At 39.8% G+C, this 16,731-nt stretch overlaps 1 protein-coding gene across 50 annotated transcripts in view; it reads left to right on the top strand.

Moving 5' to 3' along the window:
• The window catches only part of CLASP1 (cytoplasmic linker associated protein 1), a 293,720-nt gene that overhangs the window by 217,009 nt on the left and 59,980 nt on the right, over positions 1 to 16,731 (top strand). For 13 of the 50 annotated variants that reach the window (XM_070071085.2, XM_070071086.2, XM_070071077.2 and 10 more), the window contains 4 exons: positions 9,784 to 9,887; positions 11,686 to 11,709; positions 12,890 to 13,134; positions 14,836 to 14,899. In XM_070071085.2, coding sequence (XP_069927186.1) covers positions 9,784 to 9,887; positions 11,686 to 11,709; positions 12,890 to 13,134; positions 14,836 to 14,899 — 437 coding nt within the window. Of the gene's footprint in view, positions 1 to 2,703; positions 2,812 to 7,016; positions 7,080 to 9,783; positions 9,888 to 11,685; positions 11,710 to 12,889; positions 13,135 to 14,835; positions 14,900 to 16,731 lie in introns of all 50 variants that reach the window. The other 37 variants (XM_051838608.3, XM_051838612.3, XM_089329378.1 and 34 more) reach the window with 7 other exon arrangements.

A 16,731-nucleotide genomic window follows, 5' to 3' on the forward strand; every position in this document is an offset into this window, starting at 1 on the left:
CTTAAAAGGCAAAAGTCAGGATTATCATTAAAACACTGTGAAGGTAGAATGGAGTATCCATCAAGAAATGAAAACCAATGAAATGGTTTTTCAAGGCTTCTCAGCATGTTGGTTGAGCATAATACTCAGTAGTTACCTAGGAATACTGTTTTGGGAAATTTCAGATGGCAAGTGTGTTTTTACCAACTCTTCTCTTTCCTGTGTCTTCTCACTAACATGTTCTCACACAGTATGTTCTTTTTGGGCACTTGATAAATAGACAAGTTGATTTGATTCCTTTTTTAATTTAGTTTTTGACTACCTAGTCAATTAGTCATTAAAAATCTTTTAAAAATATTCCTTGTAGATTAGTCTTTGGAAGTTTTAGGATAAGTAAGTCAGTGTTTTTCCTCTTGTATTTTGAATTACCCAATATTTAAACTGTTCTATCCAGTATATATACCTTAATGAGATTTGGGGCAGCCATGGGTAGGTTTTCACAAAACTGTAAACAGAAAGAGTTCTTTTTCCATATGCTGCTACTAGCCATATATTAAAGGAACCAGTCAACATGAATGGATGAGTCAACTCTGGATGAAATACCAAGAAAGTAAACCTGGTTAACAAATTTATGTACACTGTTACTTCAGATCATACCTGTTTGTCACTGTTAATGTTCTTTATTGTCTTCATAAAGCAGACTCAGCCCAGAACATTTATTACTCATTGCTATAGCACGTATGAGTATACACATTAAGAAAGGTAGTTGGGGCTGGGTCAAAATGTACAAGTAATCAGACAAGAACTACTAAGAAAATGCTCAATTAAGCATACACTTAAAAACTATCACTATCAGAACTTTTTTTTTTATTAACTATTTGTTTTGGAGCAGGCAGTGGAATGAGACAAGATTTTCATATATGCTATTAAGTAAGGAGCTTAGAAGTACTTAGGTTTGTGCATTATCTCACAATACTTTTCTCTGAAATGACAGATATCTTTCTTGTTTTGCATTTTCCAAAAGGGAGGCCAAAGAGGCCAAATGGCTGGACCAGTAAGCTAGCATAGACTAGAGTCTGGGATGTGGCATTGGTCCTCTGAAGAGATGCGTTGCTTTTACAGTCTAGGAAGCAACTCCATGTTGGGGTTGGTAGATACTTCCTGGTTTCCTAAGGGTTTAATTTAGCACCTACTACGTTAACCCTCATTGTGGGAGCTGTTTAGAATGTTATCAGGAATTACTGGTTAGTCACTGCCACTTTGGATGAAAAATCAGTACTTTCCTATCATCCTGTCAGAATTAAGGAGAGTTTAAAAATTTCTAATGGAGCCTCCAGCAAAACCCTTTTGGTCCCCAGTGCTTCGATTGCATCCCTGTGTCTGACCACTCCTTCCCTGGGTAGTACTAAGCATTTGGACCTCACTCACAAGCCTTCAGAGTCAACCGTAGCACTGAGTGCAGCAAAGTTAACTTTATTTTCTACCTTTGTATTCTTTTCAGAGAGTTTCACGATTCTCATTTGTTAGTCATTCTTATTCTAGTTTGGCTGTACAGTAAATCTTTGCTCCAAAATAATAGGCTACACTCATTACAGTGTGAGAGACATCCACATCAGTGAGTCAAGTTTATTGCTTCCAGCATCTCTGAGCAAATCGTTTCTACCAAGTGTAGAAAAAGTAGGTGCTCTCAAGATGGAAATGTGTTTTGTCCCCATGAGCTGTCAGTGTTAGACATTCCACCTGGACACATTCAACACATGTTTTGGAGTATTTCGTAGCTAATGTGATTCTGTTTTCTCAAATGAAGAAACAGGGCACATTGATCTTTTCTGAGCTTCACAGCTAAGTTATTATTAGACCTTAGGCCATTCTTGTGACTCTTATAATCTCAGTACATTATAGCATGACAGCAATGAACTTCATCCAGGACAATCATAAAGTAACTAGCTGCTCGCAGGTCAGTGGGAGGGATCTTTCACCCAGTTAGTTGAGATTGAAGTGTAAGAAGGGTCTGTGCAGGAGCTTGGTAGGGACCACAAGCAAATCTGTTTGGATACCCATAGAAAAAGTAAGGATCAGTAAATGAAAGAACTGTCCTGACTCTTTGTGTCTACTGGTTTACAAGATTGAATGGTTTTGAAGTATCTACACACTCGCTAGAAGTGGGCAGGCTCTCCAGTTTTGTCAGCCCTAATGCCCTCTCTTTGTAAAAGCCAGGGTGGGAGAAGTGAGCCTCTTCCTTTCAATTAGGTAAGTCTATGGACCTCAGTAACTAGAGCCTTTATTCTGACTGTTAATCTAAATTATCTTTCTAAGAACTGAGTACACATGAAAAGAGCTTGGGTCTTCTGTCTTCTTGTCAAGAAGTTTGCTCAAGCCATTGAAGAATTGATCATTTCTAAAAGGCTTTTGATCCTGTATTTTCTGATGCCAGTTTGTTCTTTAGAAAGATTTCTTTGTGTTTCTTGCATTTAGGTATAATTTCACATGCATACTATATTTCACAGCTTTTGGAGGCATTGAGCATAACCAAGTTGATCCACACTTTCTCCTATTGGCACATCAGTCACTGGGCCTCAGCACTAATGGGTGCCCAGTCATCAGAACTCCCCAGCGCAGACAATGTCATGATAACATTAACGGAATGTGACTGACGTTTTGTGAGTTTTTCTGTCTTCATTAAACTTGTTCACCTTCTCTGAAACCCCTCATGCTGCATGCTAGCACGGAGCAGCCGTATCCCTCGACCCAGCATGAGTCAGGGGTGCAGCCGCGATACCAGCCGTGAGAGCAGCCGTGATACAAGCCCTGCTCGGGGCTTCCCTCCACTCGGTGAGTACACGTAGGCGCTGGCCCGAGAAGCGGAGCATTCCTTTCCCTGCTCCAAACGCTTGTCCGAGACTCTGCTGGGTGGAATGACCTGCTTTCCCCTCTGCTGTCCTGTGACCCCTTCTTCTCTCCTCTTCCTTAGTTCCCCTTTGTTGTCCCCCTCTGCATGCTTGAGTTTTGGCAACTTCCAGTTTTCATTAGTAGAGGAATAAAGCTGTTGTGTTTATGGCCTCTTGCTATCAGGCAAGCCCATCCGTGTGGCAATTCCCAACATAAGACAAAACCCAGCCAAAGGTAATGGCTACTTAAAAAAAACTAAATGAGTTTTCATTTTCATTTTTGTAGTTTGCCGTCCTATAACTTGGGCATACAATTTACCTTTTTATATTGTGTAAATTATTAATCCCCAAAGATGTCTAGCAAAACATACTTAGATGAAAAATAATACTTTATATTCATAATTTTTAGTTATTTGGCTTGTTTCGTTCTGTACAAATATGTACTTTCCTCTTGATAAACATAAAGAATAAAAATCATTTTATAATAATTAAAAATTACCACGTGGAACTGTGGCCTACAGCAGCCTGTTATTTTGACTATGTGATTCTGTAACTGACCCCTTAAATATGTAAATGTCTCTAAGAAGGAGGATGTGAAATCAGAAATGTGTGGTCCTAATATGTGCCTCACTCTCTATCACTAATGCCACACAGTTCTAATGTGTTTTTTCCCAAGCTGGTGTCAGGAACCAGGGTTGAGATATTTCTGTACAACCTATTGTGCTGTATAAGGGTCTGAGAAAGTGCAAGCAGACAGATGTCAGAGCCCTACAAGAGGATTCCCTTGAGCTAGCAAGGAGGGATTCCACCTGCTTAACATAAGCTCCCTTTCGGCATGCAGACATTCCACCATAGGCTGACGCCTGAGAGCAGATGTCTCAATAAATCAGAGGCCGCAGTGGTGGGTTTTTATCTGAATGAATTGGTGATTTTTCTTATTAAGTTAAGGCTGTATATCTATGCATCATTGTTCATTTTTTGACCTTCCAGACAACCTATTAGGTGTAAAGTCAATCTGTTTATTGATTATTTTGCCTTAGTAACAACTTAGTATTTTTATTTTATACATCTACTTGTATTTCTGATATCATCCATAGAAGCAGCCTTTATAATCCGACATGAGTTCTGTGGACCAGGCAAGGTATGCTGAACTTTTGAGGACCTGATGGAACCCAGAGTGGTTGAACGTTCCTGCCTGTTTTTTACTTACTTTGGTTAAATGGATCTGCTTAACTGTCTTGGTGACAACTCAACATCTTAAAAGGCATAATTGCTAAAACCAAGGCAGATGGTATGGATCCTGACAAACTAGCACTAGCTCATGTTTTCTGTTGTGCTCAGGCAATGGCTAACATCTTCTGCACTGAATTTTTTTTTTGAAGATTTATTTATTTATTTGAAAAGCAGAGTTTCAGAGAGGCAAAGGCAGAGAGAGAGAGAGAGAGAGAGAGGGAGAGAGAGAGAGGGAGGAGAGAGAGAGAGGTCTTCCATCCACTGGTTCACTCCCCAGATGGCTGCAACAGCTGGATCTGTACCAATCTGAAGCCAGGAGCTTCTTCCGGGTCTCCCATGTGGATGCAGGGGCCCAAGGACTTGAGCCATCCTCCGCTGCCTTTCCCAGCCACAGCAGCGAGCTGGATCAGAAGTGGAGCAACCCAGACTTGAACTGTTGTCCATATGGGATGCTGGCACTGCAGGCAGTGGCCTTACCTGTACGCCACAGTGCCGGCTCCTCTGAGCTGAATTTTTAGGCCATGCCCTTTTTTCCCTTGGGTTCACCGTGTCTCTAAAATCCATGTCCAGCAACAGTGGTGCTCCTTTGTATCCACAACATTTGGGACGTTCAACAGTCACAATCAATGCTTGATGGTCCCTGTTCACTCTCTGGGACAGATGTTGGCATCATCAGAGTTAGGGATGTGAAACTACCTTCTCAAAGCATACTGATAAGTGGTAGAGTTAGGGTTTGAGTCCAGGTTTGACTGCAAGCCTGCCTCTTTTGAAAGTAGTTTGAATTCTGTGTCTTTCATCTTTCGTCAAAAGTGTATCATATGCTTTCTGTGAGGCCTCCACAGGACTAGGTACACAGAAAGTACTCCAGAGATGTTTCTGAGTCAGGGGTTGCCAGGCGCGTTTAGGACCTGGGAATTCAGGAAGATCTCAGAAGGTGGTTCTCCTTAGAGGGGCTTTCTTGCCATCCTTTCATACGTCAGTGTCCCTGTGCATCAACTTATATAGCCAATATTCTTTTTTTTTTTTTAAAGAAAAGACAGAGTAATTATGTTTTGGTGAGTTCATATAGATTTTAAGTTTGCACTATTTTACAAGATTATTTTGGATCATTTTAATGGTATGAATATGTATGACTATGGTTACAGTGATCATTATTGACTGAGTGAAATTAGGGGATCCAGTACTTTGCTGTAAGTTAGGTTTGTCATATGCGGGTCCACCTTGGATTCCACTAAAGAGTGTTCACCTGTGAATGTAACAGAGGACTCCTTACATGACATATTTACTTTAGAACATTCTGTTGAAACAGAACCACAGGACTGCTTTATAAGGAATCTACAGATCAGGTATTGCTTAAAAACCATTTTGTGTTTAAACTATCAAGATATAATACTGATATGCTTATACGATAAACTGTATCATTTGCTTCAGTCTTAAAATACTTTGCCCACTTCCTTCTTTAAGGGAAGTGATAATTCTAAAATGTCTGTTTTAGATATTGCCAGTTGATTTTTATTTTTCTAATTGAGAATGGAGCGGTTTTCCTTTTGCAGGCTGGTAAAAATTTGTCCTCACTGACCAGGTAACATCTGCTGTTTAATGCCACATTTACCACAGATATGCACACATTCTATAAAGTGATGTGAGGTTAAAAAACAAGTAAGATGATGCTGAAGAGCTTGAGATTTTGATATTCTATGACAAAATGTATGTCAATGTGTATGGATAATGCTGTTCAGTATTATTTTGTCAAGCCTGTGGATTTTCCATGGTATAATCAGCATGAATTTTTCAGAGTAGTGATTGGAAGCATATTATCCTTTGTTTATTCCCTGAAGTGAAGAAAAGCCTGATATTACATAGAACTGTGGACAGTAGATCAATGTTTTGAACCAAGTCTTTACTGCATAATTACTTCTAAAGGTTGTTCCTTCTCCACATGAGGACAGAGTTTAGCATTTGTTTTCTCAGGTTGATAAGGTAATAGACACATTAGGAATACTTGCTAATAAAATAATACTCTAATATCTTCGTGAAAATTGGAATTTACTGTTCATCACAGCTGCTGCCACAAGAGTACTAACTGTTGTCACCACCAGCATTCACTCCATGTCTGGCACTGTTTCAAGTGCTTTGTGCATTCTCTCTTAATCCTCTCAGTAGCCCCCAAGAGGTAGGTATCATTGCCAGCACCGTCCTGCAGAGGAGGACATGGAGACTCAGGATGGTGTAGTACTTTCCCAATATCCTACAGCTAGTGATGATCAAAGCAGACTTGACCATGTTATTTCTGAGGCTGCCTCACTAAGGAAAAGTCATTAAACTTACTACAGCTAAATTTCTGTTAAACAAACCTTAATAATGAGAATACTTGTGTGACAGAAAAGCAAACATTTTGACCGGGGAAAATGGAATTGTGGTTGTCGAGCCTCCTTCCTGTGATTTCATTCTGTTTCTGTTGAAAGAACATTATGAACTTCTATGCTTTTGTTTTTGGTGCATGGTCGCATATGCCTCACACTCTGATGACACATCTTGTGAGCTGAGTTACTGATCCATCTTACTGCTATTCCACTCTGGGGTTTGGATGGTGCTCCGGGGCTCCTGGTACTCTTCATGTTGCATACTTCCATAACAGCTGATAGAGGCTTCACAGTGTGACTGCAAACCTGGAGGCCGAGGGTGCTGCTTCGGACTTACTCAGAGCACCTTAAAAAGTGCCCTTGTGCCCACTTATTGACTAGCTGTGGAGAGCCAGCCACTACCGGGGAGTGTGGGGACTGGCAGTTGCTATCCATCCATATCCAGCACCATTTCTTTCCATGAGAAAATGTGGCCTTGTTGGTAGCAGTCCCTGCATTTCCTGTGGTACTTCTGTGTTAATCCTGTGGGTGTTGCCGTTCCTTTTACCTGCAGCCTCTCGACGTCATTCCAGGTCCACTAGTGCTCTCTCCACTGCTGAATCTGTTGGGCAGTCAGGTGAACAAGTGCTAACTGCATGACTTGGCTTCTTCATATGTTCTAGTTTCACACCCATGTTAACATTTGTTTTCATCCGTGTCGGCTAGCAGTTGGCATGTATGCACCTCATATTTTTTTCCCCAATGTGCTTTTGTTTTTTTTAAGTTGTTGAATGTTTATAGTTCTGTTAATAGGCTGTAGATGCTTTATAGCCTGTTTGACAACATCATTTCTCCAGTGTTCACATGTATGTTTAAACAATCAACTAGGGAAGCACTTCTTCCCCTCCTACATCCCCCATCAGGGAAGCAACAACCAGCCCTAGGTGTTACATAGGGTCCCCGTGGGAAAGAGGGGTATGGATATCATCCAGCAGTGTCCTTCATCTCCAAAGTTGTCACCCCCCAATCAAGTATTGAACATTAATGTTAACTTTAAGTATCATTTAATTACCAGTGTTCCATACTGTGGTGTATTTAATTTCAGATGTATGAAAGTCAATGTATGATCCTAAGCATTTTATGGAAAAACAAGATGAGGATTTAAGCAATTAGATCAGGCCAAAGGTAGCCCTTGCAGCCTGTGAACCCCAGACCTTCTCAGCTCCATTTAACAGTACCAGACACCCACTGGCTAGCCATAGGGACACAATAATGCAGCTGTGAACCAGGCTTCACTGGCTTCCTGTTCATGTTTTCATGGTCCCTAATGGCTACTGTTTCTTTGCTGAGCAAGGCATGCTCTACTAATTCACAGACTCTTGATGGTCACAACCGTTGCATATTCATTGAGCCATTTTTCTCTGTTCTCTAAATGAAGCTAGCCATTCCCCTGAAGATGATGGGACAGACTGAGGGCACACTCCTATGTATCCATTTTGGACAACTGAGCTTCATAATACTATCAGTTCAGGGAGAATGCAGAACAGATCTCACCAAATTGATGAAAACAAAAAACTTATAATTTCGCTTAGATCCAAACATTTTCCCTTAAGATTTGAAATTCAAATGTCTCTGATATATCAAATGATCTATAGTCACTGTATATGGCAAAGCTGTATGCATCTAGGAAGCACAGAATAATTGCATTGTTCTTAGAGCTTTAATTTTGTGTCTGAAAAAAATCAGTATTATCCCTGGAGCAAGAATTGCTGGCATGAGATCTATTTTTTTTTTCAATTTTTTAAGAATCCGTTTCTTTTAAGTTTATGCTGGGTAATTTTTAAATGGCTTATAACTGAATTACTTTCATTCTGTTACTCATAAATCCCCTACTATCTACCCTTTTTTAATGGAAAGACTTGAATGAAGTTCATCAAAGTGTACGGTTAATCTCAAATTTATACTTGTTTCATATTTCAACTGACACATCTAAGTATTTAAATGAATACATATGAATGTTTGTGGTCTTTTTTTTAGTATGTGGCACATTAAGTCACCTTTCAAACTAGTGGCTAAGATGACATTTGAACCAGTCTGAAAATGCATTAAAAAAGGGGATAGTATAACATACAATTTTTGTTTCTTTATAATATTTCATGACTGTATAACTCTTAACTAGCAGTGTTTAAAATTTTTTTCCCTTTTTGTGGTGGTGGAAGGTATAATATATTGAAATTGATATCCCAAAAAGTTAAATACTACTTTATTTTTAAAGTTCACCAAAGTGCTGTCTTGTTACCTAAAATTTTAAGTGTGTCATTCTGTAGGAAACATCCACTCATGTAGAATCCACATAGATAGTATCTTCCCTTTCATTCTAAATGCTTCATTACTAGAATATGGCTAGTATTTACAGGTTTAGGTTTAGAGATTTTCCTTGTACAATGTCTTGTTTGTTAACATAGAGAAAACATTTTTTTATCGTAACATTTTTCTTCCAAAGTCAGTTATCGATAGGTGGTGTAGCACACTGATGAAGTATGACTTACACCCACTTTGTCCAGTTGTGCCCATAGTTTTGATGGACAGCACTTCTTAAGGAGGGCTGGTTACCAACTAATGGATTTCAGAAAGGGAGTCTTCATTTGCAGGGAACACTAGTAAGCTCAGCATAGTCTACTGAACTGCCAAAACTTGTTTGAAATTCTTTGGATTTTTTTCTTTTTTGTTTACCTACCTCAAGATTGTCGTTCAAAAATCCTCAGATAAAATTTATACTAAAATTATCTAAATGATTAATGTTCCACAATAGATACTAGATTTCTATGGTGATTGTTAAAGAACTGTTCTAGACACAGACATCATGATGAATAAGTATCCAAAACTAATTAAGCTTAATGTATCATACAGTAAAACAGCAGTGACACTACTAAAACTTGGACTAAGATCAATTAAATGCATTTATTTGAAATTTTATTCAGACATGAAGCCTTCTAATTAGTTTGACCAACCATCAAGGCCACTTGTCTCTAGCGGAAAAGCTATGCACATTAAAAGCTTCATTCATTACCCAGCTCCCTTCTATAAGTTCCTGTACCATCTTTCAAAACTTTTTAATAGTGAAATGTTATTATAAAGCAATTTAAATAGAATGCTTTGTGGCATAATAGTATTAAATGTGAACAGCTTCTACCACTGGCAAACAAGTCAGGTGTAGTTAAAATTGGCTAGAGATTTTTCAGTGCCTCTAGCCACACAGCGGGGAAAAGGCAGGAGCCTCTCTATGTGGGGGAAGAATTCTAATTAATGTGACACATCTTATGCTTTTGTTTTCCAAATAGACCGGTTTGGGCTTGGCCAGACAGGAAGAATCCCTGGCTCTGTGAATGCCATGCGAGTTTTGAGCACCAGCACCGACCTGGAAGCTGCCGTCGCGGATGCTCTGGTAAGAGGCACAACGTGTGCACAGGGCCTCTGGGTTGCCCGGCCCCTTCTCTGTCTCTACTGGAATTGTCCCCAGATCAGGTTACTGAGCCCTCTTTGGCATTCTCTAGATACTGGGTAAATTTTTAGTGTTGTTTTCTTCTTAAACTTTTCCTTCTGCACACACATAAGTGAAAATTGTCCTCATGGAGAATAGTAGCATCTAGTGTTTCCTCTCCTTGCTCCTCCGTATCCAGGAGGCTTTGATGACATCGGACCTCTCAGATGTCACTGGGCTGCTGGTTTTTGTTGTGGTTTTATTTTCTTTCTGATCACAGTTTTCCCTAGCATTTTCTTGTTTCTGTTCTGTTGCTTCTGTTGCTTTACAGACTTTGATGGCATAGCCTAAATATAAGATAGTAATAGAGTTTGAGGTTTGAGAATTTTGTATTTATTCTGTTACCTCACTTTTTTTTTTAAATGAGACCTTAAGTCATCATTTGAGCAAACTTTCCTAAATACTAATGTTAACTATTTGAGGATAAAAAGCACTGGTGGAACATGTGTTTCCATTATTGTAATGTAATACCTAAGACCTCAAAAGAAATCAGAACTCCTTCGAATGTGGTTAAAGCAAAAAGTCCTTGGTAGAATGGGCCTGAGGTCAAATTGGTTTCTAAAGCTGCATTTCAAATAGTAGTAAACACAGCCTCTTTGTCCCTGTTGATGTGCTCAGCATTTGAAAGAGATACCTTTTGGAACTGTCTTGCTTTTCTGTTAAAGGTTTATTATCTTGTAAGGAGAAAAGTTTGTATGGAATACTCTGCTTTCAGACCCAGGAGTCCTCATTAATCCGGCCATGTTCCATCTGATGAACCTTTTATAGTCTGTGGCTGCAGTGACGCCAGCCTTTGTCCCTTCTCCTGTCTCCTTCAGTTATTCTTGCTTAGTCAGATGAGTCCTGTGACAAATGTCTCTGAGAAAGCAGTTGCTGCTGTCACAGTGCTCTTCCTGCAGGCACACTGCCCAGCCAGCTCTATTCATCTGCCTTATGTGTAGAAGGACTTTTTTTCTGGCAAGTACTGGAGTTCAGGCTAATTGCTCTAACCTTGTAGAATTAAAGAGCTGGAACAGACTTCTGTGAAGCTGTTTTTCCTTGCAACTTTGAGCATTTAGCATCTGTCTCTTATTTAGAGACCCTAAGAAGTAGAGGTCAAAGGGGTGGGAAATGATGAACACTGAAACCTTCAATAAAATGGGACTTCAGTTAAGGTGGGGGCATTCTTTGTTCTGTAAAGAACTGCGTTAGGGACTGTGTGCAAAGTTCTAAGAAGCAGGACAGAACTACACAGTTCGAGTTTGAACTTGACTTGACTTGAGCTTTTCTCTAAGCTTCAGCTCCCATTATATTCACTCTGCCCCAGTTACTTTTTGTCCAGAACCTTTGGTCCCTCTGAGTGAGCTGCTTCAGAAGAGAAGACACAGGAATGGGACAGGCTAGAAGCCCCTGGGACAGACAGATGTCTCAGAGGAGTAGATGGTAGAATTAACTGAGTCTTCAGAGCCATGCCTTGCTGGAAGGGGAAGAATTGCAGCAAGTCTCAGAAGGTTTAATGAGAGGAGCAAGAGGGTTAGGAAACGCTATTTTGAAAGCATTCTTTATTATTATTCGCTTGATATGAAACGCTTGCTAACCTGTGTTTTTGGTTTGCTAAGAGATGTTTTGCTGTACACTTTTGTTGCAAGAACAATCCCCACATATGCTTCTGACGTAATTCTCTATGCTTTTTCCCCATCCTTCAATATTTTCCTGCCTACAGCTATTAGGAGACTCCAGGAGCAAGGTACCAGTGCTTTAACTTTTGTTTTACAACTTTATTTTTTCTGTTGCAAGTGTTTTTTTTTTTTTTTTAGAAGCCAATGAAGGCAACAACAACAACAACAAAAATGTAGTATAATCTAGAAATACTGGTCTGAATTATGATTTTGTTGAATCTAGTGATGCCCGTATTGGTGATGGAGTCAGTCACCTTTCACGTGCATTTACTTCTCTATTTATTTTGAACTTCAAGCTCTGCTTCTTCTCCTTTTTGTGCTTCATTTTATTAACTCGGTCTGTGTCTAGTCCTGTGTCACTTTTGTTTCATGAATGGTTTTATTCTGCACTTTTCTTATTTTAGGAATCTAATTTGTGTATAAGTAGGATGATCATGTAATTTATCATCCAAACAGAAATACTTTTGAGAGTAAAAGGGGGTATGGTTAGTAATGTTGAAATAATAGGCATAAGGCAAGCTGGGATTAATAATAATAAGCCATATGATTAAAAAATTGCATTTGTGTAGTTTAAACCATATCTGTTTAGCCTTTAGAAAAAAATTGTATTTTTATCAGTTCTATATAGCTGTTGCTATATCATTTAGGGATTTAACTTTGAGTTTCATATTCAGGGTAAGAGAAATGAATGAAGTGAGCATTATAGTCTACTTTAAAATAAGCCTAGTTGTAAAGCTTGTAAGTCCGTAATAAAAATGACTCAGGTAACATAAAAGTCCATTTGCATAGGATGCTTCCACCAGTGGCATTACAGTTTCATGCTTTGTTAAGGAAACATGAATGTTCAAACAAGGTTACCCATAGGCCATGCTCAGGAAATACTGTTTTTGCCTGGGGAGGGGCTGGTGAGTGTGTACACCTGCAGCGTGTCAGGAGCTAGCTGGGCTGTTTAACAGATACTTACCTCCCGTCTGGGCGGGAGGGTTGGGAGCCTTCCTGAATTCGCTCAGCCATGTCTAATGCAGGCTGTGCTCCCTGCCCTCAGCTGAGAAGTGTGATGCTTACTACGTTTTCACCAACTGGAGGACTGCTTTTTCTGTTTCTGTTTTCCTAATCTCTACGTGTAGGAAACTATGTGTGTCCTTTCACATGCAGCTCTTTGTTGTTGGTTTTGCTTGTTCTGACTCATGGTCATTACACCTTTCCATTTCTTCCCCAACCGCCCCCATGCTTCATTGGATCTGTCAGAAGAAACCAGTGAGGAGGAGATACGAGCCGTACGGAATGTATTCTGATGACGATGCCAATAGTGACGCCTCAAGTGTTTGCTCCGAGCGCTCCTACGGCTCCAGGAATGGCGGCATTCCCCACTATCTGCGGCAGACCGAGGATGTGGCAGAGGTTCTCAACCACTGTGCGAGTTCAAACTGGTCAGAAAGGAAAGAGGGACTTCTGGGCCTGCAGAACCTCCTGAAGAGCCAGAGAACCCTGAGGTGAGGACAGGAGGCCAGATTGAGCCCCACGTCCCTGTCATCATGGAGCCCTCCCAGAGTTCCAGGGGCTGGGCCAGGTGCTGCAGGAACTCAGGCGGCCGAGGCATTCAGAAGCTTTGAGAGAGCTGGTGAATATTCTGTAATTTTTAGGCTTATATTTGTCCGGTAAATGTGGACATATGTGAGAAATCTTGATACAGTTTGTAATTAAGGTTAAAAAAATAAACAACCGCAGATCACTATGATTCTTAGGGATATGAATGAAATAGTGCCAGTCTCAGTCTAAAAATACGTTAATATACCTAGGCTTATAAATGTGCATAGTAAAGAGAGGCTAAAGTGGAGCACTCCATAATGTGACAACATTGCCTCTAAAACTGCTTATTTCTGCCTTTTTCTTCATTTTTGTATTTCATAAAGTTTCCAATATGAACATATGTTACACATACTAAAAAGATATCTTATTAACTCTAAGACACCATTGATACCTCATTATTTTATATCCCTTTAGTAAATGCTGCTGAATAAACCATGACAATACTGATAGATCATTGACTTATGATGAATCTCAATGACAGAGTTGGGAGAACATGAAAAAAAAAAAAGAGAGAGATGAGCAGCTTAGAATCCTTAAAATACAGAATATTATATCCTTTGGATAGTTTTGTTAAGGTGTTACGCTCAATGACTGTATACAGAGGCTGCCGTGGCTCTACAAAGCTGGCCAGTGCTGGCTGGTGCCTTGCTGTACTCAAGGTGTGGCTGTTCAGGTAGTCTTACTCTTCCCCAGACCCTTCCCCCACCCTCATTCTCCATTCTGTTTATGAAAATGCTGCAAGAGCTTTTATCCTACATACTGTGACAGTCTGAGAGTGATCTGTCAAGAACACAATGAGGTTGATTTGTCATGATTGTTGCTCAGGAATCTGTTTAATCCTGGTAGTCCCATTTCTGGATTCTTAGTGCTCACCAGGTATACACTGAGTAATCTCTAGCACCTTGTTGACCAGCGTTAGTCTGTGTTGTTAACAGTATTGAAAGCCCATTTAACCAGCTCTCTAACCTGCATGGGAGGGATGACTGAGGGATGCTTTGGGGAAGAGAACATCTGAGCAAACCCTGAAGTAAAAATGGGACTCTGGAGTACAGTCAAGGATCAGAAATGGCAGAGGGCACCAATGTGAAACGAGTGTTCGCTTTGTCCGAGGCAGATATAATATGTTGTCTTCTTTCACTCTATCACATCCATGTGACAGAGCATCTATCCTATTTGACTGATAAGAGAAGAGGCCAAAACTTAAATAGGAGGCTTAAAGATATCAGACTACAATATTTATAGGAGAATTGAGAGTAAGATCCAGACTGACTGGTTGAGCCCATTGCCTTTCAGTTGTGGTAGGGGGAAAACAGATACAGGGGTTTGGCTGATGGCTTTGTTACTTCCTGATATGTGAGCTTGAGTGAATCACTCTGGGTCTCAGTTTCTTCATCTTGAGAGCAAATCTGTGGATTTATATTCTTACTTAATGTCATTGTGAATTCAGTAAGACAATTCATTTGTGCAGCAAGCTCCTATAAATAAAACTTATGTAAAGCTTGTGGAGTTTACTGAAATGAAAGTATTTTTAAAAGCACAGCTATAACTATAGTTGCAGCATTGACTTATTAAAAATTCATTTATTTGTATTTTATTTCCTCTAGTCGAGTAGAATTGAAAAGGTTGTGTGAAATCTTCACTCGGATGTTTGCTGACCCTCATAGCAAGGCAAGTCTGAGCATCATGCCTTTCTTATCTTCCCCCTGTCTGCATGTCCACGTGAGCTGTATAATATGCCACCCAAGAATGAGTGGTACAGTTCCAACCTTACAAATTTTAACACCAGTTTTAGCAGTGGTCTATGTTTACATCTTTTAAAAATGAAATTTTAGAAATATAAATGTCCATAAAACTTCAACTTAAACAAGTATGCTTCCGTAGGAGTTGGTCTTTTATTTATTCAACAGATAATTTTGCATGTCTCCTGTTAGTCCAACAGTAGGCTATAGGTGTTAGAATGTGAGATTTTATTATAATATATAGTATATTTTTTAACTTACAGTAGTGAGAAAAATCAGTATATAATTATTTTTTAATCCCATGTAGAATTTGTCCTCATAGAACAAGATAGAAAAATGAAAGTATTTGTTTAATGGATTTATTGAAAAGCCAGATTATTTCTCCCATAGAGCAATAGAATAGTTATTTTGGCAATGGGATTTTGCTGCTTCCAAGAATTTGCTGGATGGTGGTCACCTAGCTGGTGCCCTCTCAGGGGACATCGGTAACACAGACCCTAAGGAATACCTTTCTGACAAGGGAGCCCCTGCTCAGGGTGCAACACCCATGAGTAGGGGACAGGGTCCTCTCTAGGGGCAGTACTGAGAGAGGGAAGATTTTTAGATAAATACCATTGTTTAGGAGGAAGCCGTTAGGGACTATTTATGTTTTTAGAGGAAGAAAATAGAGAAATGAAGATTTAGAAAAAGTAAAGTGTGGGTAAAAGGACCTAAAGTATGGGAATTGGTAGAATCTTAAATGTGCAGAAGCAAATCTTGAAACCTGATATGGCGGTTTAACTGTTAGTATACTGTAGTTTCCTGTCAAAGACTGTTTCTTCCAAGTCTTGCTAGGAGAAAGAAACCTGTGGGTGGCCCAGTGGTCTAGTAGGTTATCATCATCATCCTTCTTTTCCTATCTTAGCTTCCTTATAGGCATTGTCCTTGAGGTATCAATCATCTATCCATCCATCCATCCATCCCCCAACTGACTCAGCATTTAACCTGCTCTGGGCCAGGGGTACAGAAAACAAGATATTGCCTTGCCTTTTAACACACTCACCAGAGCACAGTGGGGTGATGCAAGGGTTCTTGCTTCACACCCCACAATAGTCCTCACTCAGCATCAAGTTCAAAATATGTCTTAAAGTTTCAGTTATGACCCTCACAACAAAGTTAACACAAGCAATATTAAAAATCAAAAAAAGGCTTAAAGGTCACATAGATATCCAAAGATGTAATTATCAGGATTTTTTTTTCTGAGATAGTGTTAAAAGCAGTAAGATTTAAAGCATAAGCATAAGATTTATACCATAAAGGATATGGTTTTGAACATTGATGAAATTTCTGTTACCTATCACCTCTAGATGGCTGATTCAGAAGCAGAATGTGAGGATAAAGAAGGAAATTTGTTTCCATCAGAAGTCTCTTGTACAGTGAGTCTGGAGGTCTCAGTTTAGTTGATACTTGCTAGCTGTCCATGAGCTCAGCCAGGAGTCCCATAGCCAGGGCTAGCTGGTGGTTGTCCTGAGTCATCTCCCAGGAAACCTGTGGTGGAACCAAGGAGGCATGGGATTGGTGGGTTGTCCCTGGAGAGCGAGTCTCATTACCAAGGCAGTGCCACTTTTCTCTCTGAAAATTGTGTCAGAGATGTTCACAGCAGACCCTTTGTCACCTCAGATAGCAGTGGCCACACAGCCGTGTGAGAATGAGGGGAGTGGTCAGTGTCAGTAGCTTTTATTGTAAGCTGTAATCTTCTGTTACTTTGTAAAATCTGATCAG

Source organism: Oryctolagus cuniculus, chromosome 3, assembly GCF_051225735.1.
Source record: "Oryctolagus cuniculus isolate XC-2025 breed Fujian yellow rabbit chromosome 3, ASM5122573v1, whole genome shotgun sequence".
In the NCBI taxonomy this organism is placed as follows: domain Eukaryota; kingdom Metazoa; phylum Chordata; class Mammalia; order Lagomorpha; family Leporidae; genus Oryctolagus; species Oryctolagus cuniculus.